The sequence below is a fragment of the Gadus macrocephalus genome, chromosome 2 (assembly GCF_031168955.1).
Source record: "Gadus macrocephalus chromosome 2, ASM3116895v1".
NCBI lineage: Eukaryota > Metazoa > Chordata > Actinopteri > Gadiformes > Gadidae > Gadus > Gadus macrocephalus.
The window spans coordinates 5,687,693-5,712,816 of record NC_082383.1 but is presented as its reverse complement, the minus strand read 5'-3'; the positions used below and the strand labels follow the sequence as shown (position 1 = coordinate 5,712,816).

At 45.2% G+C, this 25,124-nt stretch overlaps 3 protein-coding genes and 1 long non-coding RNA gene across 15 annotated transcripts; 1 reads left to right on the top strand and 3 right to left on the bottom strand.

Annotated features, from left to right (window-relative positions):
• Window positions 1-752: 752 nt before the first annotated feature.
• Window positions 753-6,586, bottom strand: LOC132446162 (uncharacterized). 5 transcript variants are annotated; one of them, XR_009522788.1, is made up of 8 exons: window positions 6,401-6,586; window positions 2,860-6,253; window positions 2,518-2,619; window positions 2,104-2,235; window positions 1,868-1,949; window positions 1,693-1,771; window positions 1,508-1,619; window positions 753-1,325 (listed from the first exon to the last, which is right to left on the bottom strand). It is a non-coding gene; the product is annotated as an uncharacterized LOC132446162 (long non-coding RNA). The 5 variants fall into 5 exon arrangements; XR_009522789.1 differs by having other exon boundaries at window positions 753-1,279; window positions 2,104-2,198; XR_009522786.1 differs by having other exon boundaries at window positions 754-1,325; window positions 2,104-2,198; window positions 2,478-2,619.
• Window positions 6,587-7,761: 1,175 nt separating this feature from the next.
• On the bottom strand, window positions 7,762-10,715 carry mrpl12 (mitochondrial ribosomal protein L12). The gene is made up of 5 exons (XM_060036302.1): window positions 10,502-10,715; window positions 9,620-9,818; window positions 9,316-9,381; window positions 8,878-9,015; window positions 7,762-8,413 (listed from the first exon to the last, which is right to left on the bottom strand). The coding sequence occupies exons 1-5, from the start codon at window positions 10,558-10,560 to the stop codon at window positions 8,297-8,299; spliced, it is 579 nt and encodes a 192-aa protein (XP_059892285.1). The 5' UTR covers window positions 10,561-10,715; the 3' UTR covers window positions 7,762-8,296.
• Window positions 10,716-10,740: 25 nt separating this feature from the next.
• zgc:103625 (methyltransferase-like 26 B) lies at window positions 10,741-13,517 on the top strand. Of its 2 annotated transcripts, XM_060036291.1 has the most exons (7): window positions 10,748-11,047; window positions 11,188-11,390; window positions 11,667-11,829; window positions 11,944-12,003; window positions 12,093-12,160; window positions 12,257-12,335; window positions 12,434-13,517. In XM_060036291.1, the coding sequence occupies exons 2-7, from the start codon at window positions 11,191-11,193 to the stop codon at window positions 12,479-12,481; spliced, it is 618 nt and encodes a 205-aa protein (XP_059892274.1). In that variant the 5' UTR covers window positions 10,748-11,047; window positions 11,188-11,190; the 3' UTR covers window positions 12,482-13,517. The 2 variants fall into 2 exon arrangements, with proteins under 2 accessions (XP_059892267.1, XP_059892274.1); XM_060036284.1 differs by having other exon boundaries at window positions 10,741-11,047; window positions 12,257-13,517.
• Window positions 12,748-23,962, bottom strand: hgs (hepatocyte growth factor-regulated tyrosine kinase substrate). 7 transcript variants are annotated; one of them, XM_060036263.1, is made up of 20 exons: window positions 23,788-23,962; window positions 22,967-23,051; window positions 22,720-22,795; window positions 22,519-22,611; window positions 21,288-21,408; window positions 20,694-20,746; window positions 20,496-20,564; window positions 20,179-20,303; window positions 19,591-19,690; window positions 18,825-18,923; window positions 18,630-18,725; window positions 18,080-18,118; window positions 17,773-17,940; window positions 17,281-17,494; window positions 16,478-16,650; window positions 15,972-16,112; window positions 15,264-15,441; window positions 14,982-15,115; window positions 14,502-14,684; window positions 12,748-14,292 (listed from the first exon to the last, which is right to left on the bottom strand). In XM_060036263.1, exons 1-20 carry the CDS (start codon window positions 23,822-23,824, stop codon window positions 14,167-14,169), a joined length of 2,310 nt encoding a protein of 769 aa, XP_059892246.1. In that variant the 5' UTR covers window positions 23,825-23,962; the 3' UTR covers window positions 12,748-14,166. The 7 variants fall into 7 exon arrangements, with proteins under 7 accessions (XP_059892246.1, XP_059892202.1, XP_059892212.1 ...); XM_060036219.1 differs by having other exon boundaries at window positions 19,573-19,717; window positions 23,788-23,961; XM_060036229.1 differs by having other exon boundaries at window positions 19,591-19,717; window positions 23,788-23,961.
• Window positions 23,963-25,124: the final 1,162 nt, after the last annotated feature.

The window sequence follows — 25,124 nt, the reverse complement described above, 5'->3', positions numbered from 1 at the left end:
AGACTAGTACTTATAAATAATTATAAATAATTGTATTTGTTTTTTTTAACCCAAAAATTATATTCGGGGCTAATTAAACAGGGTCTGTGATTAGGATGTCTGGGTTCAGGGTCTGCGTTCAGGGCCTAATCGACCAGGTAAACACGCGTCCTGCCGTCCTCCAAGCTTTAAGAAACCAAGTTCTAGGTGGTTAATATTTAGCTCAGACATCGTTCACTCAATACATTCATGAACCAAAATCTGACCGCAGCTGACCTCAGATCTGGTGAACTGGGCTTTTATTTCTTTCACTTCATATGTTTCCACCAATCCTGATGCTGGAGGCAGTTATTTGCAGACAAACTAGACCAGCCCATGAACATTTTAAAATGTAAATACACAGACGTGTATAATTAAGGTGTATGACAGATCCCTCTGCTTGACAACAGTCTCACACCAAACTACATTTTCCGTTTGAACCAACGTAGCTATAGTACATTGATGTGAGACGGGTTGGTGGATTGAACGTGTTGTAGTAGCAGAGAATGGCCTTCGGGGCAGTATGTACATTGTTTAATACATGAATAGGCTTGAATTTAGTAGTAATATGGAGGTTTCATATTACTACTGATATATGGAGGTTTCATATTACCATGTGAACAGCAATGTTCACATGGATTATGTGAACATTGCTGAATAACAATCATGTATATTAAATGAATTGCAAGAGTTTAGCTTGACATTAACCAAGTTAAAGGACAATTAAATGAACCGCCTCAAACATGTAGAAGTCAATGTGAGATTTTAATATATAAACAAAAACACTTGACAGAAGTTTAACACAATTTTGTAAAGGAAAGCAGAGGAATTTTTTTTCCCAAATGAATCTTTTCAAAATGTCACCACCATTCTGAAAGCAAGTGAAGAGGTTTGTGTAAAAGCAGTCCTCCCTGACCAGCTCTGTCCCTGACTCTAAGCCCTGACTCTCAACCCTAACACTAAACCCTCTGAGGGCAGGAAGATGCGCCTTCCGTGTAAAGGTTTGAACCACAGAGAAGGAAGAAAAGAGGAAGCAGTAGAGAGCAGTGAAGTAGTGAGGTTAGTGACAGACGTGAGGGAAAGGCGTGTGGAAGCACACGGTTACATGTGGGGTCAAGAAGATCACTCCCACTGGAGGTCATTGATCGATCAGCCTCAGACTGCTGAGCTCAGCAGGTATTCTGGAGGACGAGGCTCAGATGAACTGAGGAGACGGGACCAGCAGGATGTCAGGATCAGGGCGGGTTTAGCTCAGGTGTGTCTACCCCCGACCAAACAGGATCAGGTGAGGTTCAGCTCAGGTGTGTCTGCCCGGACCAAACAAGGACATTGATTAGGTTCAATATTCAAAAGACGCTCTAATGGCGCGTAACAAAGTAGCAGCTTTAGTTTGTCTGGTAAACAACCACAATAGTATGCCGTAACTTGTACTGGACAAAATAATCCTGCGTTACAACAAGTCCACTCTGTTTATTTTAGGTAAACTTACAAGGATCCTGGTTGGTGGAGTGATGTCGTCCTCCAGAGTCTTGGCTCCTCCATCAGCTCTCCTCAGCCAGAGTCCTGGTCTGGAACAAACAGCGCGAGTCTGGCCCTAAAGTCTGGTAACAAACATGTAGTTTGTCTTATTTTAAAGCCCTTTATTTCCAGTTTGTTTGGTTAATACAAACTTACAATCCTTGTTGGTAGAGTGATGGTCATCCTCCAGATTCACGGCTCCCCTACCAGCTCGCCTCCGCTCCAGAAACACGTCCTAGTTAGAAAACACAGCGGTAGTTGGTTAACGCATGTCAAAGTAACAGCTGTATTTTGTCCGTTAAGTCAACCATGTAAGTAAATACAAACTTACGAGGAATCCTTTATCAGTCGATTCCTAGTCGTCCTCCAGCGTCTCAGCTCCTCCAGCAGCTCTCCTCAGACAGAGTCCTGGTCTGGAACAAGCAGCGGAAGACTTGCTTCAACATGTGGTAAAACAGATGTAGTCGTCTGGTATATATGGTACAAACCCCGGTAGTTTGGGGTAGCAGTATTCTACGAGAAGTGGCAGTGAGTGTGATGATCCCTTCAGAGTCAGGCTCCATCTACCCCACGACAGATGTCATTCACCAGGCAGGCCCTCCACCAGCCCAGGGCCTTCAGCACGGCTCCTCCATCAGCTCCTTCAGCCATGGATTCCTGGTCTGGTTTCAAACACAGTTGGTCTCAGCAGTATATCACCTGGGGACGCAACACACCCCACCTCCTGCATCTGAGGTTCACTTGTAAAATGAAAGCCAAATTTAAACACTTAAATTAGACAACGTCTGCAGATTGTCGCGTTCAGCCATTCATCCACTACGGTCGTAGCAGCACTAGTAACACTAATGGCTCATATGACTCTTGCATAACCCCGTATGAATTAACTCACAGCTTGGCACAGATTTAAAGTCATAAGATGATCAAAACCAGACCTAAACTACCGTGGATTTTAGTGTTTCAGATGAGCTTGGTGATGGTTACCCTCTGGTCCGGTGCTGCAGGCCCCTGGTCTCCAGCCTCAGTCTCCGGTCCACCCTGGCACCACAAGCCTCCGGTCCCCAGCCTCTCAGCCTCGCCTTTCAGCTACAGCAGCAGGTTTATATCAGCATTTGCCCCACAATAAACTTATTTGACTCATCCGAAACCAAGTTACACAATTAATTGAACTATTATTTTATAACTCAAGGCCAGAAAAGACTTGAGACCAGACATGAGCATCCCGTTTTTGGGAATGAAGACAGAGCAGTCCACAAGTTTAAAGAAGTGGTTCAGGCCATGCATTGAAACTGACCTGAGAAGACTCTACTCACACAGAGCACTGACCTGTTCTGGAGGACTTCTGACAGGAGGTGGAGGTCTGGCTCTGGGTGAGGAGGTGGAGGTCTTGCTCTGGGTGAGGAGGCAGACACCTTGGGACAAACTACATGTTACCTTTTTAACCTTGTACAGTTCTAGAGTATCTTCTACTGTAACATGTGGGAATGACGGCCATTATTTTAGCTTTTATATTATCCAGTTGTTAACTCTGCACCAAAGTCGTTGTTTAACGTCATTCCATTGGGTAGGGTTTAACTTCTGTGGCAATTAATGACAGCAGATATTTAGAACGTACAAAGGCTGAAGTAACAAAGAACACTAAGCAGTATCGATATTAAATCAAATATACTCAGCCATATTCAGGTGCTGGGTTCCTTTGAAGAAATGTCAAATTATCTTCCATCTTGAAATGATTTTAAGCCTTCCCTGATGTCAAAAATGGGCCCGCAAGTTGTTTTGTACGCAGTGAGAGTCCCGCAACGTCATCGTGGTCAAGAGTACGGCGCAACCATCGGAAATGATCAACATAATGTACGACGCACGTGTCAGTGTGTATTTAATATCAAACTTTAGTTGTTTAAGATAGAGGCAACAATTCCCAATGGAAACCGACTGAAAAATAGTTTCCGTTGGCAACAGCTCGAGGTTACGCAAATACAATCCAGAACGTTCCGTCAGATTCCCTCAGGGGACTCCCGTCCAACTAACTGCCAGGTGGTTTCTTATGGTTGTCAAGACTACAACGTTCTATGCCAACCATTGGGACTAAATCAAGTGACCGCACTCAGAACCTTCCACGGCGGGAAGCACAAACCGTCCGACTGGAATCCGAACATTCCGGCCGGAACCAACCAAAGAAAAAACAGAACCAGCGCCTCACCTTGAGCTGAACGGAGGAAGATCCTGAAGTCCAGCGATGGTCTTCATTAAAACACAGCCAACAGACTTACCTTGAGGAGATCTGTTTGTTGCTGTTGGTCATTAATACTATTCAGTGTACCTTTACATTATTATGCACCCAGTGTGGACAAGTTATATCACTCAAAACCATACGAAGAACCAAACTACCATGTACGTCCCACAACAACTTTAAAACTAAAATCCTGGAATCATTCAATACAAAACTGTGTCTACATTTTACAATTATCTAGATTATTCAGGGTACAAACCATACAGAGCAAATCTAAACGTTGACCTCACAGAGAGCCGACCATAGCCCTGCAACGTTACCCTGACCCAATTCCTGAACTATCCAACCAACATGGTTTAAAGATTTACAGACTTGACATTCTATTCTAATCACCTTAGTCTGCTCCCTCGTTACTTATAAAACTCTACATCTCCATCACTAGAGTGTTGCATCCTACTCATGGGGGTGTGGTCTGAGTGAGCAGAGATGCATGCTGGGAGACAGTGCTGTCTGAAGTCTTCAGTTCCATAGACACGCCCCTCAGGAGAAACCAAGTGTTTGAGAATCTGTCGTGACATCAATTACATGAGCTGGAATATCCTTCAAGATGGCGCCAGGATTCTCAGAGGAGAAAGGCCAAGAGGAAGATGTGTGGGTTCTTCCTCGCAGCCAGTGGAACACAACAACGGTCTTCATCAGAGTATCATGGAACACTTTGAAACATTATCCTCTTTACACCTTGAAGCCCCAGTGAAGGTTTCCTTACCACCTCAGCTGAAGAGCACAACTTCAGCTCGAAGAGCGCACTAGCTGGAGTTCCCGGATTGGTTCTGATTTAAGGGAACCAATCGTTCAGCTAGTCCTGTCCGAAACAAATACAGTTCAGCCTGAGAAGACATGCAACTGAGAGCAAGACAAGATCCACAGGGCTCTCCATCAATCCAGCCAGGTAGGAAGAGCCGTCTCATTACAGGTCATCTTGAATATCCATTTAGGTCCCTTTCCAACGTCAGACTCTCCTTGTGAAATTCCTTTTGGTGTCCATCCTCCATTGATCCTGATTGGTGTAGTCCTCGTTTGAAGTCACTGATCTGAACACGCCGCTTGCATCCTTTTACACTTGAGTTGGATACTCTCCTTCCTGCCCAGTGTGTTGGATCACGCTCCAGAGCGTCGCTCAGGGCTCTTCATGTCTACTAGAGGCCCTTAAGTAAACGTGTGGCCGTCCATCAGGTATGATTTAGTTGACCATTCCAATATCCCAAGCCAATCACACTGACCCCCGTATGAACATTATCACTGTCAAAGCAAGCCGGACACACACACACACATAGAACCCAGGACAGGCACGTAGAACCCCATGCCAGGTGTGACACACACACACACACACGAACCCTAGCGATGCTCAAAAATCTTCCATCTCATGTCAAACCCAAACACACACCACTGAGCCATAAAAGGCCAAACAATCATGCAGGGTAAAAACCTCATAGCAAATAACCCCCCCCCCCCCCCCCAGCTCTCCTGCCAGGGCACCCATAACAGAACAACCAATGTCTCCAGAGACGTAAATTACGTACAACATTCTTCAGTGGCGTCCCACATTGGTGATGGATTATGCTTGGCATCTCCAAAATGTGTCCCAGGTTGAATCAACATCTCTGAAGTCATGTCTTTGTAGTCCAGTGGTATCCTGAATGAGGGGCCTTCACAGATGCAAACGGTGCAGCTTTAGTCAGCCTGAGGACAGGAAGGAGGTCATCTGTTCAGAAGACCACCCAGTGGAGGGGGGGTGGCTCTTGAGGAGCATGATCTATATGGGGATGGCCCCAAATAAGACCTTCTTGGAAATGAAACTGTTCCTGAGGAGTCACGATGCCTGGAGGGGACTGTTGAATGTGTTCCATGGTTCTCTGTGTCAGACTGAAGTTAAATTTTTAGTCGTTGAGATGAGGAGCCCCCTCATCTCCCCCTGGTGTTTCTCCTTCTGAATCCCTGTCTCCATCTTTAAAGAACATTCCAGTCCATGTAACTGACGTCACGACAGTTTCTCAAACACTCGGTTTCCCCTGAGGCCGGGGGCGTGTCTACAGACCTGTAGACTCGAGACAGCTCTGTATCCCAGTATGCACCTCTGCTCACTCAGACCACACGCTCAACAGTAAAGCAACACTCATGTGATGAAGATGCAGAGCTCAGGAGAGTAGACTGAAAGAAGACTGAAGATATCAGAACCCAACCCAATACTCTAACTTGGAGCCTGTAACCATTTTAACAAATCATTAATACCAACATAAACCAAACAACTAAGTAACCCATGAACCAATAAAACATACTCAGATCAACCTTCAGGTAACAGGTTAACTCACCAGGAAGCCAAAATACATCAGTGTGCCCAAGAGTAATGAGAATTAATGACTTAGTTTGCAGATATGCTTCATGGTTAAGTTGGGATACTCACAGAAATGCAGTTAAATATCCGTGATAGACCTTTGAAGGAAGGAACAGGTACTCATGGTCCAAATTTCAAATGAGATTTAAACCACCACAATCCCAGATTTCCTTCACACATTATCAGTGATTTATAATCAACATACAAGTCACGTCAGTTGTGCTTTGCCACACAATTCTACTCACATCAGGTTCAGATGAGATGCTCCTCTTTACTTCAAAAAGTCTTTAGCCTGTGAAATTGGAAGAGCTGTTAAATAAGTCACAACAGACTTCACCAAAACAGTACACAAACAAATGTACTGTCCGGTTCCCTTTTAAGTGAAACGCACCAGATGCAACCAATTAACTAATTAAGAAAACCACCTGGCAGGCGAGCTGCGGCAGGCGAGCTGCGGCAGGCGAGCTGCGGCAGGCGAGCTGCGGCAGGCGAGCTGCGGCAGGCGAGCTGCGGCAGGCGAGCTGCGGCAGGCGAGCTGCGGCAGGCGAGCTGCGGCAGGCGAGCTGCGGCAGGCGAGCTGCGGCAGGCGAGCTGCGGCAGGCGAGCTGCGGCAGGCGAGCTGCGGCAGGCGAGCTGCGGCAGGCGAGCTGCGGCAGGCGAGCTGCGGCAGGCGAGCTGCGGCAGGCGAGCTGCGGCAGGCGAGCTGCGGCAGGTGAGCTAATTAGTAAAACTCAATACAGGTTCATCACCCTGTGGTCTGCTTGGTAACAGTGAGAGGCTATTTCAGCTCTGTGTTTGATCTTAAATGACCTCCCTCATTTTAATTAAAGGGATGAGTCTGATTTGACTGATTTAGATTCAAACTTCAAAATGAAAAGTCTTCATTCAATTCACCTTATTTTTGTGCGCGAGTGAGTATGTGTGTGTGTGTGTGAGTGAGAAGGAAGCTTTCATCAGAGACCAGAGAAACTAATTCACTGGTTAAACTGGAGTCATCGCCTACCACCACACACGTTAAAAAGTGAGTTTTTTTTAAGATTTTTAATTATTTTTACATTCCCATGGGCCACCGTCTGCCTTGGGCCCCCCCAAGCCTGTCCACCTTACACCCCGAGTCCGGCGGCCCTGCAGGTAGCTGTCTGGTTCCCAGGCTAGTGCACAAGTGTGTGGGCTAAATTCAGCTGCTTAATTTACACGCATTTCTTTTTTTACTGTCAAAACCTTGTGATGTGAATAATAATCCATTACACATGTTCAGATTACCGAGTAGGCTTTAGACTCTAGCATTAAATGGCTGATGCGTATATATATATATATATATATATATATATATACACACACACAACAAAAAAACATGCACAGCATTGTTGGTGCAATTGACGAGTTGAGTTTGCTACTCTTTGTGCTGAATGCATTATATAAAACAGATCTCAAGTAAATGTAAAATTTCAAACCTGGACCAATGAACTTTGAAAGGATTGACTTGATTTCGTATTCCAAATAATTTCAACGGTTCACTTAATCTTATTTACTTTCAAATGTTACCTTCATTGCCACCACAGGACACAATCAACATCAGAACACTTGAAAAGAACGGGATTACATGTGAATATTTCAACTTTAATCACGTTCATAATAATCATCCTGGCTGTAATGTAGACTCCTCCAACAGTTATGTTTATTTAGACAGTTAATGGGCCTAGATCCAGATCGGAACAACTTAACATTTCGTTCTGTGAAAAAAAAAAAAAGGAGACATACAAAACAGAAAGAAAACCGTCATCTGACATGAGGCTGAGGACCCGCAGTTTGGTAGCTCCGCAGTAGCCTCACGACGCATCACACAAAGAGATCAGGAGGCGGGAGTTGCACATGGACACCCTCTGTGTTCAGGTTAGAGGGGTGCCTGCAGGGAGTTCAGTCTTTGGATTTCTGCAGCCCCACCACCGGACACGGAACGCACATAGAACATCGGAGGTCATTTCTTTTAGCGCCTCTGATTCTTTCCTCCATTGCCTTCCCCTCTTGGATGGTAAAAAGAAAAAGTAAAAAGACAAACAAAAACGCACTAGGTGCGCGAGTAGCCATGGCGTTGGTGGCGGGACGGGTAGGCCGGGCTGATGGGCCGGCGGACGCAGTTGTTACTCCAACACCACGGTGCCTCCTGCGGCCTCCAGGGCTGCTTTGAGTTTCTCGGCCTCCTCTTTGGACACGTTGACCCGGATCTCCTGGGGTAGGCTCTCCACCAGCTTCTTGGCCTGGGTCGGGACAGGGATACAAGAGTAGATCACGTGACCATAACAGGGCAGAGGGCGACAGAACAAGAGCTGGGTCAATGCTATGTATCGATGCAACAATTGTTAATTTGTCATTGTGATGATACAGTATCCTAGAGCTGATTACGGCTATATTGAGATCCCCAAAATACTGTCTCTTCATGGCGTTGAAAAGCTTTATTGGTTACATTGCTTGCCTTTATTGGGATATTCTATCAAGAGTATATTTAAGACAGATATATTTACCAGTTCTGTTACGTTTCGGTTTTTTTACATTTAGTTACGTTCTAAAAATGTTCATAATTTGCAGTGTAAAGCTTGTATAAATGAGTAACAGCAGGGAAAGTTCATGGTATGAAGCAGAAGAATATAAACCAGACTTACAAGCAGACTACAAGCATGTTCAAACAAACGAAAAAGCCATAATTATTTTTAATTGAACATACCTGCACCAGATTCAAGCCCTGCATGCAGTTCTTCACTTCCTTTATGAGTTTGACTTTCTCCGCTGCCTTCAGTTCTGTCAGTTTCACGATGAAATGGGTCTGCTCCTTCTTGACCGGAAGGTCGTCCTCCTCTGTGGCCTGGGGACACGGGGGTACAGGAATCCGACCAATGGTTTACTAGGTTCAACATGAGCTACTGCAGCTAGCTACAATCAGAACTAGCTGTGGTCAACATCATATTATGATGATTATAACAACATAACGGCACCTATACTGACCTGGAGACACCCAAACCCAGCAGTGCCACTATTTTCTACCACAACATGCGTTTTTTCCTTGTTGTTTAAGCCATTTATTCCATGTTTCACGTCTTCTTTTCTGTTTTATGTATTGGTCATGCTATTGGAAAATAATTCATTCAAGAAGGGCGAGTCTCACCTGCGCTGCAGGGGCTGCCATGGCCCCCATTGGCATCATTCCTACATCTTGAATGTTCAAGGTTTTCTGTGAGAAAAAAAACAAAACAAGAGAGTACTTTAACATCCATGCGATTTAGAGAGTAATTTGATCAACATAATTGTATTGTACTGTATTTTGTGTAGTGCAGTACAAAACAGAATTTTCTTTCCCCAACCAACACCCTAAAATGAATTTAAATGGAAGTAAATCATTAACCAATTGGAACGCAATTAAACACTAGTTCATTTTAGACAAGAAAAAGAACTTTATATAATCCACATACCTTGAGTAGGTCATTAAGGTCCGACACCTCTAGTAAGGTTAGACTCGCTATGTCGTTGACCAGTTGTTGGATTTTGGGGGAATACTGTTTGGGTGCCCCGTCCAGAGGGGGGGCCAATATGGCACCGGAGGGGTTTGCTGTAGTTGTCTTTAAATGTCTGAGTGTACATAGGGCTGGCGTCTGCCGTAAGAGTTCTTGCCTGTTGAACAATGCATAAAAACAATGATTTAGGACTATACAATTTTAAAATAGCTACACATATCCCATAAAAGGCATATACCTGACATACATAAATCAGGTATTCCATCACATCCGGGTGTTTCTTTAATCTTTGTATTCCTACCGTTGAGACAATTGGTGTTTGTTTTTTATGGTGGCTGTAATGTTTGATTTGTTTGAAGGAGAACAACCTGAACACAATTAATTGCCAATGACCTTGGTGGTGGGCGCGACACACACGTCTCCCATTGATGGAGTTTAACATAACTCAACATATTTTAAAACCCAAGGACATCGGAAATCCTGGCGAAGACAGGTGCACGGTATAACTGCTATCTTAGCCATCTACCAAGCCAAAAACAAAGTCAATGGAGCAGAAAATATATATGAATGGCACTTAGCTAAACCGGCTAACATGTTACGTACGATAACACATTTTAAGACGGATATTATGGTATCGATGCATGTATTAGGTTAACAGAAAGGCAATGCATCCTGAGCATATGGATCGTTTGTAATATCAATGCATTTAATAAGAGAATAGCGTACTGCCCTTGAACGCGAACAAACCGTACAGTGGTCTTTGCACACAAGCCACTACCGGCACTGACACTACACAGCAAGGTGTCAGTTGGATAACGCCCGCCAGCTAACGTTACATACCGGTGTGTGTTTCCCGCGATCCGCAGCGCGGTCCTAATGCAGTATCTGGTGCAATACATCCTAATCAAGTACCCGGGTTCCTCCTCTGCTCAAACTATCAAAATATGCCCCTTCAAACCGCACAACAGTACTGTCAATCCCCGGGTCCTTCTGCCTCAAAAGCACATGGCGTCCTCCACTCTATGCCTGACCTACCCACAATGCATCAGCCAAGACGGGACGCGTCTGAGTAACTTTATTAACAAGGCAAACCTAACAACAAATTCGTAAACTCATATATATATTTTTTTATTCGATGTGTTTTCGAACAGTAGATAAGTATGATTATTATTTATTATTTCAGTCGATTAAAAATACAATTGCAAGTGCGCGTATTAGTGTACTGGTAAAGTTTAGAGCCCTGAGCAGGAGCAAGGTGAGAATCCTGGGAAAATCCTCTTAACCACGTAATCCCTGGACCCGTCTGTTATTTCTGGACATTTGTCACCACCCCAGCTCCAACAATATGCCATTTCCCGCATCTTGTGCCAACCAGTGCAACAGGAGGTATGGGACAATTCGTACAAAGAGGGCCCAACAACTTAATCAAAAAGCGCTTCAGAACTAACTTTATGTTTTATGCTCTATTCTATTGCAAGGAATCAAACAAGTTGAGTAAACCTCTTTCATTCTCTTTTCTGACGCAGGCCATGTTATTGTCGCCTCTAGCAGAGAGGAACTGGGAGGATGTGTGCTCGGTGCTGGAGGAGGTGCTGGAGGACCAGTCCGACAGGGAGCTGTTTGCCCTGGAACTGGGATCTGGCACTGGGCAGCACGTGATACACTTTGCCCGGAAGATACCATTCATCACCTGGCAACCGTCAGATATCAAAGAGGAGTTTCTGGACAGGTTGGACGCTATGCATGTAGCCTAGATAAACTTCAACGTTGATTGTCGGTCAGATAAAGTATATCATGATTAACTGTTTGCTTTAGCTTTCTGCTAAATCTTAAATACATTGCACTTTCTACAATGCATTTTTTCTTTTTAGGTTTGCCTTTGTTTTCTTTTACTTATCTATTTTATTTATTATTTACAGTTATTACCAGTTTCACATAGGCTACTGTATTCAATATTTAACCTATCTCGGTACAATGAGTGTACGTGCTTTGAACTTTGATCCAGTATAAGGGCTTATATCGTGGCCGCTAAAGTCACGAATGTACGGCAGCCAATTCACCTGGACGCCAGCGAGCCCTGGGACAAGTGGGCGGGTCTCACCCACAACTCCTGTGATGCCGTCTTCGCCATCAACCTGCTGCAGTACAGCTCCTTCACAACGGCCCAGGTAAATGTGTTTATTTATGTTGCATGTTATTACATGTTAACTCACTTGAAAATAATTCTGATCTCAAATCAGTTCCAGACTTACATATTGTTGTTTTATTGTGCATATCACCAGGGTGTTTTCATTGGAGCAGGTCAGATCCTAAAAGAAGATGGTATTCTGATCATTTATGGGGCAAGTATATTGTTAGTATCTCAAAGGTTCCCGTGGCGTAATCAGCCTTTTCAAAAACTTGGTGTGTGAACATTTTTGTTCGTTCCCAGGCATATGCAATGAATGGCATGATTACTCCAAGTTGCAATGAAGACTTGGATGCAGAGATAAAAAAGATGTGAGCTTCCTATTAGACTAAGAACAGTCAATTCTAAGCAGACTTTTTATTTAAGTAGTACTGTCTGAAGGGGTGATTAATGTACACTTTTAACAGGAATCCAGAATGGGGGCTCCCAGACATAGACGTACTGAGACAACTTGCCTTTGGTAACCGACTGCGGATGGAAAGGATAGTAAGTAGCTCGATTGCACATGATTGCCCTTTAATATGTTTCTATCTTTGCTATAGTGTGTGCACATATTGATTTATGAACCTTTTTGTTTCCCGTAGATTGAAATGGAGGATTACAAGAAATGCCTTATCTTCAGAAGGCTGTGAAGGAGCCCAAGATGGATCCAGCTTAAAACAGAGCACATAACTACCATGTTTCCATAGCACATAGCAACATTATGGGGTGAAAACAAAACATTTGTGTATTTATTTTTCTCAATACCTGGTTCTACGTCAGATGATAAGCAAAAGTCGAATGCATGAATGTAACGCAGAACTGTTGATTCATTATACATTAATTTACTAATGGTGTCAATGGTGGCATATTAAGCTCAACACTCAAAGGACATACTCACAAAAGGGTGAGAAGCAAATGGACGACAAGATATTTATTAAATAAAATCGTAAAATTACTTTGAAATCAGACAGATTGAGAATAAAAGATCACAGATGGCAATTAAGAATTACAGAAATCCGCGTGTGTGTGTGAGTGTATGTTACACACATGCACCACCCCACCTTCATCCAACCTAGCATGTTATGCTTTTTAAGAGACCCCATGAACATAACATAAAACAAAAGCAAACATCCATTGCAGATTTTAAGTGTTAAAAACCTATGTCCAATTGTTTAACAGATAATGCAGTAGGTGAGATATATATCTTGTTATGACTCGGTGCTTTTGAATCAGGCAACACAAGCTATCTCAATTAAAACAAAGCACATCGTTATAGCTGGGAAAGGGATGTTGGGTCATTGCAGCTATAGTACTTATATAACATGGCCGATCAGCAGACTTTTCACTACTTACGTCATGTTCTCTTCATATCATGATTCCCGTTAAAGGCCCCTTGCAGCATGTTATTAATAACCTATGGCCTTTTTCCCAAAGTCAACCGCCAGATCGATGTGGCTTTGCCTTGACTGCATGTGTTTGGGAATATATGAGCGGTTACCACGGTGGAATGTTGACTCAAAATGTTAAGTCGAGGAGGGATCAGTGTTTGACAACTCTCCTCTGACAATTTCTCATTCACCAACATTACAGCGGGTCTTTTGAACTCCAGATACAACTACCCTCCACCACGATGGTGTCAGAACGAGGCGCAATACTCGCTCCCATTGCAGATAAACACACGTGCATTTCGCTTTAGAAAAATACGAGATAGCATTTGTTACATGCTTATTTTCCTCCTCCCCCCACTTCAATCTCAATTCCATTGTTACATTTTTTTCTTATATCCGACTATTGAGCCGCAATTTGTTTAATAATATGAAATAGATACATACATGTGGGGGGGGGGGGGGGGGGGGGAAAGGGAGGAAAGAGAGAGAGAGAGAGAGAGAGAGAGAGAGAGAGAGAGAGAGAGAGAGAGAGAGAGAGAGAGAGAGAGAGAGAGAGAGAGAGAGAGAGAGAGAGAGAGAGAGAGAGAGAGAGAGAGAGAGAGAGAGAGAGAGAGAGAGAGAGAGAGAGAGAGAGAGAGAGAGAGAGAGAGAGAGAGAGAGAGAGAGAGAGAGGCACCCTTTCCTCACCCACTCTCCTTTGCGCGGTTGGGTGAGTAAGAACAGGCGGGTAAGACGGAGAGTCCTGCGACATCTTCACGACATTTTCACGTTGCCACGACGTCACAGCGGGATGGAGCGTATAGGACGAGCCTTGTGTTGTTTCCCGATGGCAGCGCTGGGAGTCCAAGGAAGGAAAGGGGGGAGGAGAGGACCGGAGGGAGAAGGTGTAGTAGTGTGTTGTTGTTGTTGTTGTTGTTGTTGTTGTGGGCATGGCAGTGTTGCGATGGTCAGTCAAAGGAGATGAGCTGTGCTTCTGCACTACCGGGCACGACCTGTTGGGGCTGCTGCTGCTGCTGCCCCTGCTGCTGCGGTCCACCAGGAGGCGCCATCTGCCACATTCCAATTCCACAACACTAAGTATCACAGAAGTTTTAATTCCATGATTCCAACACTAAGTATAAAAACATTCAAGTGCATTCAAGCTTCCTATATAAAAGGATTTCTCCATTTTAAAAACACAGGTTTTAGTTAGAGTCCTTTCCATTATTCATAGCCTGCACATCCTGCTGGCCCTCATCACGAGTACACCTTAGGAGGCCTCCTGGGCTAGGAGGGGACGTACCTGCTGATACATGGGCTGCTGGCCCGCCATGTAGGGCTGCTGGGGGGCCATGTTGGGGTCCTGACCCGGCAGGGCTGCCATCATGCCCGGCATACCGTACTGCTGGTAGCCCATGTAGGCCATCCCGTTGGTGGGGGCCGACTGGGGCATGTTGGGGATGCTCTGCGGCTGGGTGGCTACGTTCTGCGCGAGGTGAGAACGATCAAACAGTTAAAAGGTGACATACTGTACCACCACGTGTGAGTGTGATCAGCCGTTACAGGCCGTGTTGAAATTCAGCCCCTTCTGACATCACAAGTGGGCGTGTCCACCTAGATGTGTGCTGGATAGATCGGCCTACCAGCCTATCCGGTGGACGGTACCGAATGCTGCTCATCTAGCCGTCATACATCTAGGTGGACGCCGCCCACATGTGATGTTGCGCAACGCCCTGGCACGGTCATGTGGAGTCCCGGTCCTTTCTGGATGAGTCCGCCGTACCTGGTAGCCCTGCGTGGGCGTGGGCTGATAGCTAGAGTAGGGCGGGGACGTTGTGGGCGGGGCCTGGCCAGGCGGTGCGGGTTGCCCATTGGTTCCCGCAGTCTGGTACATATACGCGTTGACCATATTGGGATCTAAACACAAAACGAAAAAAACGGGTAAACCACTCGCTTTGACAGGATGCATGTTGTGTTATTAAATTGCGTATGGTGATCACATGGACTGGGGGTGGAGCCATGGCAACCGTTCCAGAGGCCCGGGGGGGGGGGTCGGCGTCCTCACCTGCGGGCGGCATGGCCTGGTACTGTCCGGGGGGGTTCTGGCCCGGCTGGCCCATGTAGACGTTGTGCATGGGGGAGCCCTCCACCGAGCCCGCGGGGCTGAACGTCCCGGGGTAGCTGGGCGGGGCCCCGGGCTGGTACACCACGCCCCCCGCCACGTTGGGGGGCAAGGACTGCATCTGGGACACACCGGCGGAACGTACCGTCAGCTTTATGCATGTAGAACCACTCAATGTGCCTAAGTACACCGTCAGCTTTATGTATGTAGAACCACTCAATGTGTCTTTGTACACCGTCAGCTTTATGTACGTAGAACCACTCAATGTGTCTATGTACACCGTCAGCTTTATGTACATAGAACCACTCCAGGGGACTATGTTCATCTATGTATAGCGATACTTCTGTAATTACAAAAAATGCATTAGCTAATAGTGTATGACTAGGATTTTGAAAACCATCATGGTGTCTTCAATCTGAATCTATAATTTATTATTATTTTACCTTTTCAGTCCAAAATATGCAGGTTTATTGTAGACCAAATATATTTTTTAGATTAATCAATTCCCTCTGGCCTCTGGCCATTAGAAAGCACCTTCTAATGGACTTTCAAACGTTCCTTTGTATGAACAACAGAAGAAACCAGAAGACCCCTTTTTATTCCGACTCGAGGTCCATAAAGAACACCCGGTGGACAGAGCGGCGGGTCTACCTGGGCATAGGGCAGGGAGAAGGCAGGCATCTGGGCGCGCATCTGGATGGTGTGCTTCTGTTGCTCCAGACGCATCTGGCGCTCCTTCTCCTGCTCCTGGAGGCGCTGGATGGCCAGCTGCCTCTGCATCTCCAGGTACTCCTGAAACAGACCCACGCACCCCGTTGACACACCGCTCTACCAGCCAGCGGGCACAGAGCACCAGGTCGTGTGCGACAGACAGCGGGCGTCGTCTGCCGCTGCTTAATTCAAAAGGGTTCATAATTGTTTGACTTTTGTAGAACGGGGTGATCGTGAAATGAAGCGTTGCATAAGGCTCTATTCAACGTTTTCGGAGCACAAATTAAAATCTAAAAAAGTAAAGCATGCCTTCAGTCACGTCCCAAGATGAGGATTTAAAGATCATAGCGTGGGAAAGAACCCCTTCTGAGGGCAATGTACGGTTTGCCGCGAATCCGATCGTTGAGTCATGCTGTGCCTCCTACGGGCGCCGGGCCGGTACCGACCTGTTTCTTCTGCCTCATGATCTCCAGCTTCTGGGCCAGCTGGATCTGCCGCTGGCGCTCCGCCTCCTCCGCCGCCCGCCGCAGCTTCTCCCGGTGCTCGTCCCGCAGGGCGTTGAGCGCCGCCCGCGCGTCGCGCACCTGGGCCAGCTTGTCCTGCAGACCCTCGTAGTACACTGCGGCGCGCGCACGCACGCACGCACACACACACACACACACACACACACGACAGGTGAGACCGTGTGCATAGATATATCTAACTATATATATATATATATACACACACACGGTCTCACCTGTCGTGTGTGTGCGTGTGCGTGCGCACACACACGACAGGTGAGACTGTGTGTGTATATATAAATATATCGCGGATGGTTAACGTGCAGAGGGGAAATTTACATACATTTGCACTTCTCAACAGCTAACCTACGCAGACCAGATTTGCGCCAATGGCCTGAACGTCATTCATTTGCCTCGTATACATCCGAAGAAAGGCTGTAATGAGGACCTTTCATGTATTCTACCAAAAAGGTCCCGTCTGAAATCATACTCTCCATTGCCATTCAATATATAAACACATAGGATTTCATCAACATGGTATTCTGACCCTTCTGCTAATAATATACTTTTATAGTTTATAAAACAATTCTCAGTTTTACCATCACCTTTCCTTAACTTGTAGTGTTGAGGGTGCGGCGGGGGTGGGTGTATACTCGTGTGAGTGTGTGGTTAATAAAACTGAACATCAACAGTGAAACGTTCTCAGTGAAACATGGCGTTCGGACACCGCCCAGCCCGGTACCCACATCTCTTCTCGTCCAGCTGGTTGAGGATGTCCAGCAGCTGGGGGTGCATGTTGTTGATGGACTGGAAGAGCGAGAGCACCGAGCTGTCGTTGGTGATGCTGCGCCCGCGCATGTGGTTGCTCTTCATGCGGTTCAGGAAGGTGGTGACCGAGTTCTGCAGGGCCTTCAGGAACTGCTCGTGGTTCTCCTCCGCCTCTCCGTTCTGGTACTGCGGCTGGGGGGCCAGAGGCGGGAGAAACCAAAAAGAGAAGAAAAAAACTTAGCCGGAATTAAAGCCAGACATCTCGAATCCCGATGGTTTTGTAGTCCTCTGCGACATTCCATTAATTCAGCTGTCGCCCGTTGCCTTCATTGCTCTTGGCGTTTTCTTGTACGATATGTAATTAGCTCATGCATTAACCTCATGTTGTGTAACCCGACTGTGGCACGACATTCCCCCTGACCGCGGGGGAAGCTACGGTGGCCTGAGGGAACCGTGTCTCCTCCTCCTACCTCCACTATGTTGACCGGCTGAACAGGGACAGGGTGAGTTTCCACCGGCTGAGCGATTGGCGGCGGGGGCTCAGCCAATGGGACGGGAGCCGGGGCCGAGGGGGTGGGACTCTTGCGGGTCTCTTCCTGTTTCTTTTCCCAGTAGGTCCGGTTCAGGTACCGGGCCAGCTGTAAGGGACGGGACAGCGCATTTAGATTAGGATACCTTCATCTGTTCATGCAGAGATTTGTTTTCAGCATTCACAGGATTTTATATAATATATTGATATCTTATTCATGATAGGACATATTATGGGATGAGCCGTACCTCTGGGTCCACTTCCTCCGCTGACGGAGCAGAGGAGTTCTGTCGACAGAATATAGTATATTATTATAACATTTCAATCCTGACTGCAGCAATATCTGTCAGGGTTATAGTTATCCGGACAGCAGGAAACCTCAACATATTCGGTTGCGGACTGAAAACTCATCCGTTCAGACTGCATCTTGGCCCATAAAAAGAAAAGCCATCTCTAGTTTCTTAAATTAAGCCCTTGAGACAAATTTTCTGGGTTGATTCTTCTTTGTTATATGCACGTATTGCAAGTGGTTTGGGATAAGAGAGTCAGCTAAATATAATTAATGTAATGTAATCCCTCCCTGACGATGCATTCTTCTTCTAAGGACGTATAAACTATAAACAATCCCTATAATGGAAAGATGGAATGTTTCATTTAGGAGTCACATCGTTTCACACCGCTTCCTGAAACCGTGTCCTAGGAAATGTGTATTAAAGCTGAGGCGCGTGTGCACGTGTCCCACAGGTGAGCAGTGCACGGCCGTGTCCCTGGGGAGCATGACAGTGCACGGAGCCTCACCACGGGGGAGGAGTACAGCGTGCTGACGGGAGGCGCCGAGGAGGTCACGGGGGTGGGCTCGGCTTTGGGATACGCCGAGTAGGAGTTCTTCTGCCTCTGCAAAGAGAAAAAAAAAAAAAAACGCATGAGGTGTTCCGTTTTAGAAAAACACTCACCGCGGGCGTGGGAAGCCAGGAGTGAGGTCGGGAGACTCACCGCCCTCTCCTTCTCCTCTGCCTCGCTTTGGGAGAGCGCTATGGCCAGCTGCAGCTCCTCCTCCTCCTGCAGAGCTGCCTCGTCTCTCTTGGGGGGCATCTGGGGAGACACAGGGAGCAGAGGGACCTCTAACGCTCTGTCTGAGGACGCCACGGTGGACATCAGAGGCCTAACCACGGCATGCCTACGGTATTAGCTTTTTTTGTGGTTTTCACTCGTTTTACGTTTGAATACATCGACTAATATCTGCTTGGGTGACTCAAAACGTATCTTTAGCAACAAGGAATTGAAGCATATTATCTCAAGAGCTTTGGAATGGCTTATCATTTACAACATTCATTTACTGTACATACATTACGTCTACGACTAGGAGAGCAACATCGGATCGTTTAGACGTCTGCACTTTAAACAGCTCACAGACAACAGGAAGAACTTGAGGAAACATAGTCCTTTAAACTGGAACTGTATATCCTCAAGACGGTTGAGCAATACCGATTTAATATGGTTAGGTATCTAACCATATCAACTCGTGTTTTGCATCATATTATTTATCTCATTCAAAATTCATACATGTATGCTTAACAGCAAAAAAAATAGAAGCTAGCGGTACAGTCAATAACATCCCAAAAACAAAACCCTAACAAGGCATTCATTCGTTGTTCTTGCCAGCTAGGTCACGGCATTAGCTCTGCTATCCCCCCCCTAAGTAGACCACATCTAGCTGCTGCGTGGCCGTCGCTTCACTTACTGTTTCCTGGACCACTACCTGAGACTGCTGGGACAGTGGGCTGGTCAGGTACTCGGGCGGCAGCTCGGCCGGCCCGGCGGCGCCGGCGGCGGCGCTGGCCTTCCCCCCCTCGGCTTTCCTAGGCGGGGGAGAGAGGGAGGGGTGGCTGGTAAGGACCAGGAACGGGGGGGGGGGGGGGACAGACAACCTTGAGAATCAGCGCAGGGTCAACAAGCCATACGTGTATAGAGCACTTGATCAAGAACAGGTGAGGAGAGCGAGGACAAAGGATAGAGGCTGGGAAGAATACACAAAAGCAGCCACACATTCTTTAGCTAGGCTATTAAAGCAAAGAGTGAAAATATAACATTGCATCTGAGTCATGGACCATGTTAGGGCAGTATAGTTAGTACATACATCACACACACACACCGGCATATGTATAATCCATTAGTATTATAAATGAAGGGGCACAAGAGCTAGACTAAGTACGTACAACTCTCTAGTTTAGGGGTAAGTTCATGGCATGAGATAAAGCAGCAAGGATCAGACACAGCCACAAACATATGATTAAACATTCATGCTGTATGCACTCCCATTGCTTGGGATGACGAGATGCCAACTTACTTGTTCAGATGTTCAAAGCAGGGCTCGCAGACGCGCACTTCCTTCTCAATCCCAAACTTGGGGATGGTGGAGTACTTAGAGGAACACTTTCCACAGAAAATCTGACCACAGGCCCGGCAATGGTGCTGAAAAGGCAAGGAAACCGGTGAAGCACAAATAAACACGCTAATCTGTGGGTTGAAGCCTCTGAGCATGCACTGCAAGGCGCCAAGAGAAAGCATAACTTAGTTAACCATTAACGGAGGACATAATCTGACACCCCCGCCCCTCAGCCCACGACAGAGCTCCAGGCAGAGCTCCAGGCAGAGCCAGCCTACCTTTCGAGTCATAACGCCAAACTGAACTCTGCACCGGTGGCACTCCTCAGCGTCCACCCAGTCTGGGGCCTTCAAACAGCAGAACAACACAACCCTTTACTCCAGGAAGCTCCCGGTTCATAAGCAGGGCTTATAATAACCAGAATGGACAAAGCTGTATGTTAGGCAACATCAGGTATGCAAGAATAACTAACTTACCCTTTCAGCAGCAAACATAGCGTCGCTCTCCTTGAACTCAGGGAACACATGTCCTGTTGGCAACACAGAGGAACACAAACCTGGTAAATACACCTGAGAAACAACCTTGCATTAAATGTATTCAGGAATAATATGAATGCATGAATAAAGGACATTTCTATGTGTGATGACTTCTTAAGCCCTCAGAGACCATCCAGAACTCGACATTCAGCTCATGGCCACCAAGCAGCGCTGCAGTCAGTCGTATTAAAAAAACCGTGTCGGCCCCCCGAGGAAAACGTAGCAATCAAAACTGTTTTAATCCGTAATAGACAGAGTAATGATGTTGGACAGCATCCCCCACAAAACGCTTTTCTCAAATTCAAATACGCTTTCGCTTTCTTCAACAGGAGCCAAGAGAGAACGAGCCACGGCCATATTTGAAATCAATGCTTCCCATCAAAAACCTGTGAAAGGCAAGCATTTAAATCTGGATGTTCTCACGATGCTACATTTCTTTGTCTTGGCAAAGTCAAGACCTCTGATTCTCCCACAGAGATCCCTTCAGAAATGTTCAGAAAAACCGAAATTGCAAGTGAACCCGCCTAAACTCACCCTCCACCTTCATGATTTGGTACGTGTCCTGAACGACCTTGTACTTGGGCTCGTTGCGGAAGGCGTGCGCCCAGGCTTGGATCAGGTAGAGGATCTTGTTGCGCACGTTCGGCTCGGTCTGCTGCTGGGGGCAAACCAAAACACAATGAATCCAGTCATAGAAAACTACACAGGGGACTCTACACTTCAGGGGTTCGGCCAACCTTAACTACCATGGCATTTAATAACCACCTAAATAAATAACCATAACGTTATGTTTTTAGGTCACAAATAAGGTTTATCACCATTTAAAGGCACCCAGTGCAACTTTCGAGGCTTAAAAATAAACATTCAATTTCTAGTCTTTTTTACACGTAGTACGTTTCAATAACTCCATACCATTACATACCGACATTTAAGCAGCAAAGATGAGATGTCGTTGTGTGGTGAGAACTGATACAAAATCGATAACAACAACCATGCCCCATTTTCTTTATTTTTTGTAACCTACAATAAATAAAGCAGGCTTCCAGTCAATGGAAAAATGGCTTCTCCCCACCGGCGATTGTTGTTGTTTACGATTTTCTATCAGTTCTCACCACACAACGACGTCTCATCTTTGCTCCTTGAATGTCGATATGTAATGGTATGGAGTTATTGAAACTTACTACGTGTAAAAAAGACTAGAAATTGAATGTTTATTTTTCATTGAATGTTTACATAAAGTTGCACTGGGTGCCTTTAAACGTGTATGTTGCTATGTTTTGCATACGGTAAGAAGCCTGAGTATAGTAGGTTCCTTTAAATGGTCGACAGCATGAGTTAATAATAATATTGACATAGACAGGAAGTCCAACCCAGCCACAGAGTTGCATGAGTCGGAGTCACATGATGAGGTGGAGATCCAATCAAATACTGCTAACTCATGCTGTATGAGTTAGCTGCCAGACAAATCTTACTCTAAACTCTAATGTTATATTTAATACAGAGGCAATATTTACATTTAACAGACACATATGGAAGACTTAAATGTCACTGTTTTAAGGGTTAACAATAGAAAAATACTGATTTAAAAGGTTTCTGGTCGCATTCATGTTTTTTCAATCAATGTTACAAACAGGTTAAAATAAGATTGGTGAATTTAATGGAGGGAGCAGTATTTCTCTAGCAATGAATCAAATAAAGAGATAACTCCCCGAGTTGAAGAGAGTATGATAATGGATGACATTACAGAGACTAAAGCCAGGTTCACCTTAATGAGGTCCTTGAGTTCCTCCATGGTCTGCTTGCTGGCCACCTCATCGTGAACAGTCTGCCCACAGTTCTTCACCACCGACTCCAGAACCTAGAGACGTACAACATGTTGCATATAGGTATTGGCCCTCTTGAAGCTAGTTATCTGGGTATTTCAGCAATAGAGCCACTTATATGTGTTCCTTCATACAAAGCCTACCTCAAATGCATAGAGGGCAACATGTGGATTCTTGTCGTTCAACTTCTTCTTGATGGCACCAATAGCATACTTGGCTCTAGATTGGTGGAGTTAAAAATAAAAGGTCCATTATTCAACCATAATAATATTATAATAACAACAATAACGTAATGAAGTCCATGACCTTCACTTCTTCCAACACAATCTCAATTGTTGTTTCATTCCAGATTTCTTAGCTTACAATAGAGGCGGATATAGGATGACTTACTGTGTGTCTCCCTGTCGAATAAGGTCACAGATCTGCAGTATCGACTCCCAGTCCGTCTCAAGTAGCAGCTGACTGGTAGCTTTATCTACAAAACAACAATAAAAAAACAAAAAGTGTTACAAAAGTGAAAAATATATATCAGTGCCACAATGCTTTACTTGGCCATAGAAAGCATTTTTAACTAGTTGAGATAATTTGGTATTATGCAACACAATGATGATATACATCATTGTTTATTGTACAACACAAAGGCCAGATATTGGTCATACTAAGCGTAACGTTACTTCTAACGTAGTACATTGTAATGAGCACTTGATCACCAGACTAGCAACCCTACAAGCGTCATAAGAATCGAATAATCTACGTTTCAGTCATAAAATGTGAATCGACTGTCTAGATAGTTAAGGGGAGTCAATGAGTCCATTGAATGTTTAGATTTCGTCTTGATGGTTATTCATCTAAACAACAAACCACCGTGATGATAATGACGTGAGTATTTCAACGACACAGCTGTGTTACAAGCACATTTTAGTTTCCCCACAAATCATCAAAACACACCAATTTCTGAAACCAATGTAGCGAAAAATCAGCTATATCATCCACACACAGACTGTGACTTGTTAAATACTCGTTGTCTAAATATAGCCCGTTACCCCGGGCTATGAAACAATGCTATCCACTGCCTAGCTTTAGTTAGCATGCTAAAAGTAGCTGGCCTTGGAGCCGCAGCCCAGACGTCTGTCAAAACAATACGTGGAAAAACGTCGCACGAATAGGAATTTGATGTTTCGTATAGATCGTCAACTACTGGCATGTCTTACCGATTAGCCTCTCAAATGTGCCACCGCCTTTCCCCATCCTATATCAGAAGACTCGACCTGGTCAACGAAGAGAGTTATTTAGGCAGCTGAGCTGTTACCACCGCTACTGATGTTAGCCCGATAGCTTCACGTTAGCTAGGTGTTTTCCTTCTCCTTCCTGGTTCCTCTGGGGAAGACCACTCCCTCTCTAGCGTAGTCTCGATTAACTGGCTTTACTTGTGACACTTTCGTCAGCCTCAACTCTGCATCTCTTTCTAACACTTCCAGCAAGATAGTGGCTAAAATATATGTCAGATCAAACCTACAGCATGTTGAATTCTCTATTCTTTTTGACCATTTCATATTTTCTTTTGAGATGTCGTACGTTTTGGACAAGGTGGTTAAATGATGTAATGTGCATTTATATTAATTTCCATCATAATATTGAAAGGAGGATCGATGACAACTCTGTTAGTTGCAGGATATATTATTTATAAAGAAATAATCTCACTGGATATTCCAATGCTTTCCTTTTCATATGAAAACATTGCAATACTTCACAGGCCTCATTCAAAATGTGTTCATGACATTCCTACTTTTAAAACAACTTAAACAGAACACAACCCCCAAAACAATGTATTCCTTTATGTAACATTCTTCCTTCCTTACCATTATACAATGAATCAACACAAAACTCCTTACTGTATTCCCAGTCGTGCTACAGAAAACATTGGTATAGTCCTACTTAGGTCATACATGAGTCACTACCTGGCACACAGTACAGTGGTTTCCATTGTTGTGATTGGACGGTAATGCCATGTAAAGTGGCATTGTGTGGCTCTTTCCTTGGCAGCCAATGAGGAAAGCAGTGCACCAAGCCCATGTGCCTACAGACCAATCTAACCATTAATAGCCATTTTATTCTGGTAAATTTACATTATACACACACAAACACACAGTTCAGGTGCTGTGTTTTTGTGTGATTTCACTTGCTAGATTAACGTTATGCCTTAAGATAGGTGATTCTATGAAATTACACTTATTTACACTTATCCAATGGACCCATTGATGTTTAAAATGCCTATGTTGAATGTTCAGTCTATGTTATGTTGCATTTTGTTTGGAATTGGTTTTATTATTGTAAGAGATAAAATGCGATGACACTCGATCTGTAAACAGCTCTCTCTCGTGCGCGCACACACACACACAGACACACACACGCTTGTGCAAAAACAATTCCCCCCCCCCCCCCCCCCCCCCCCACACACACCCACACACACACACACACACACACACACACACACACACACACACACACACACACACACACATGCACACATGCACACAACCTCAAATGT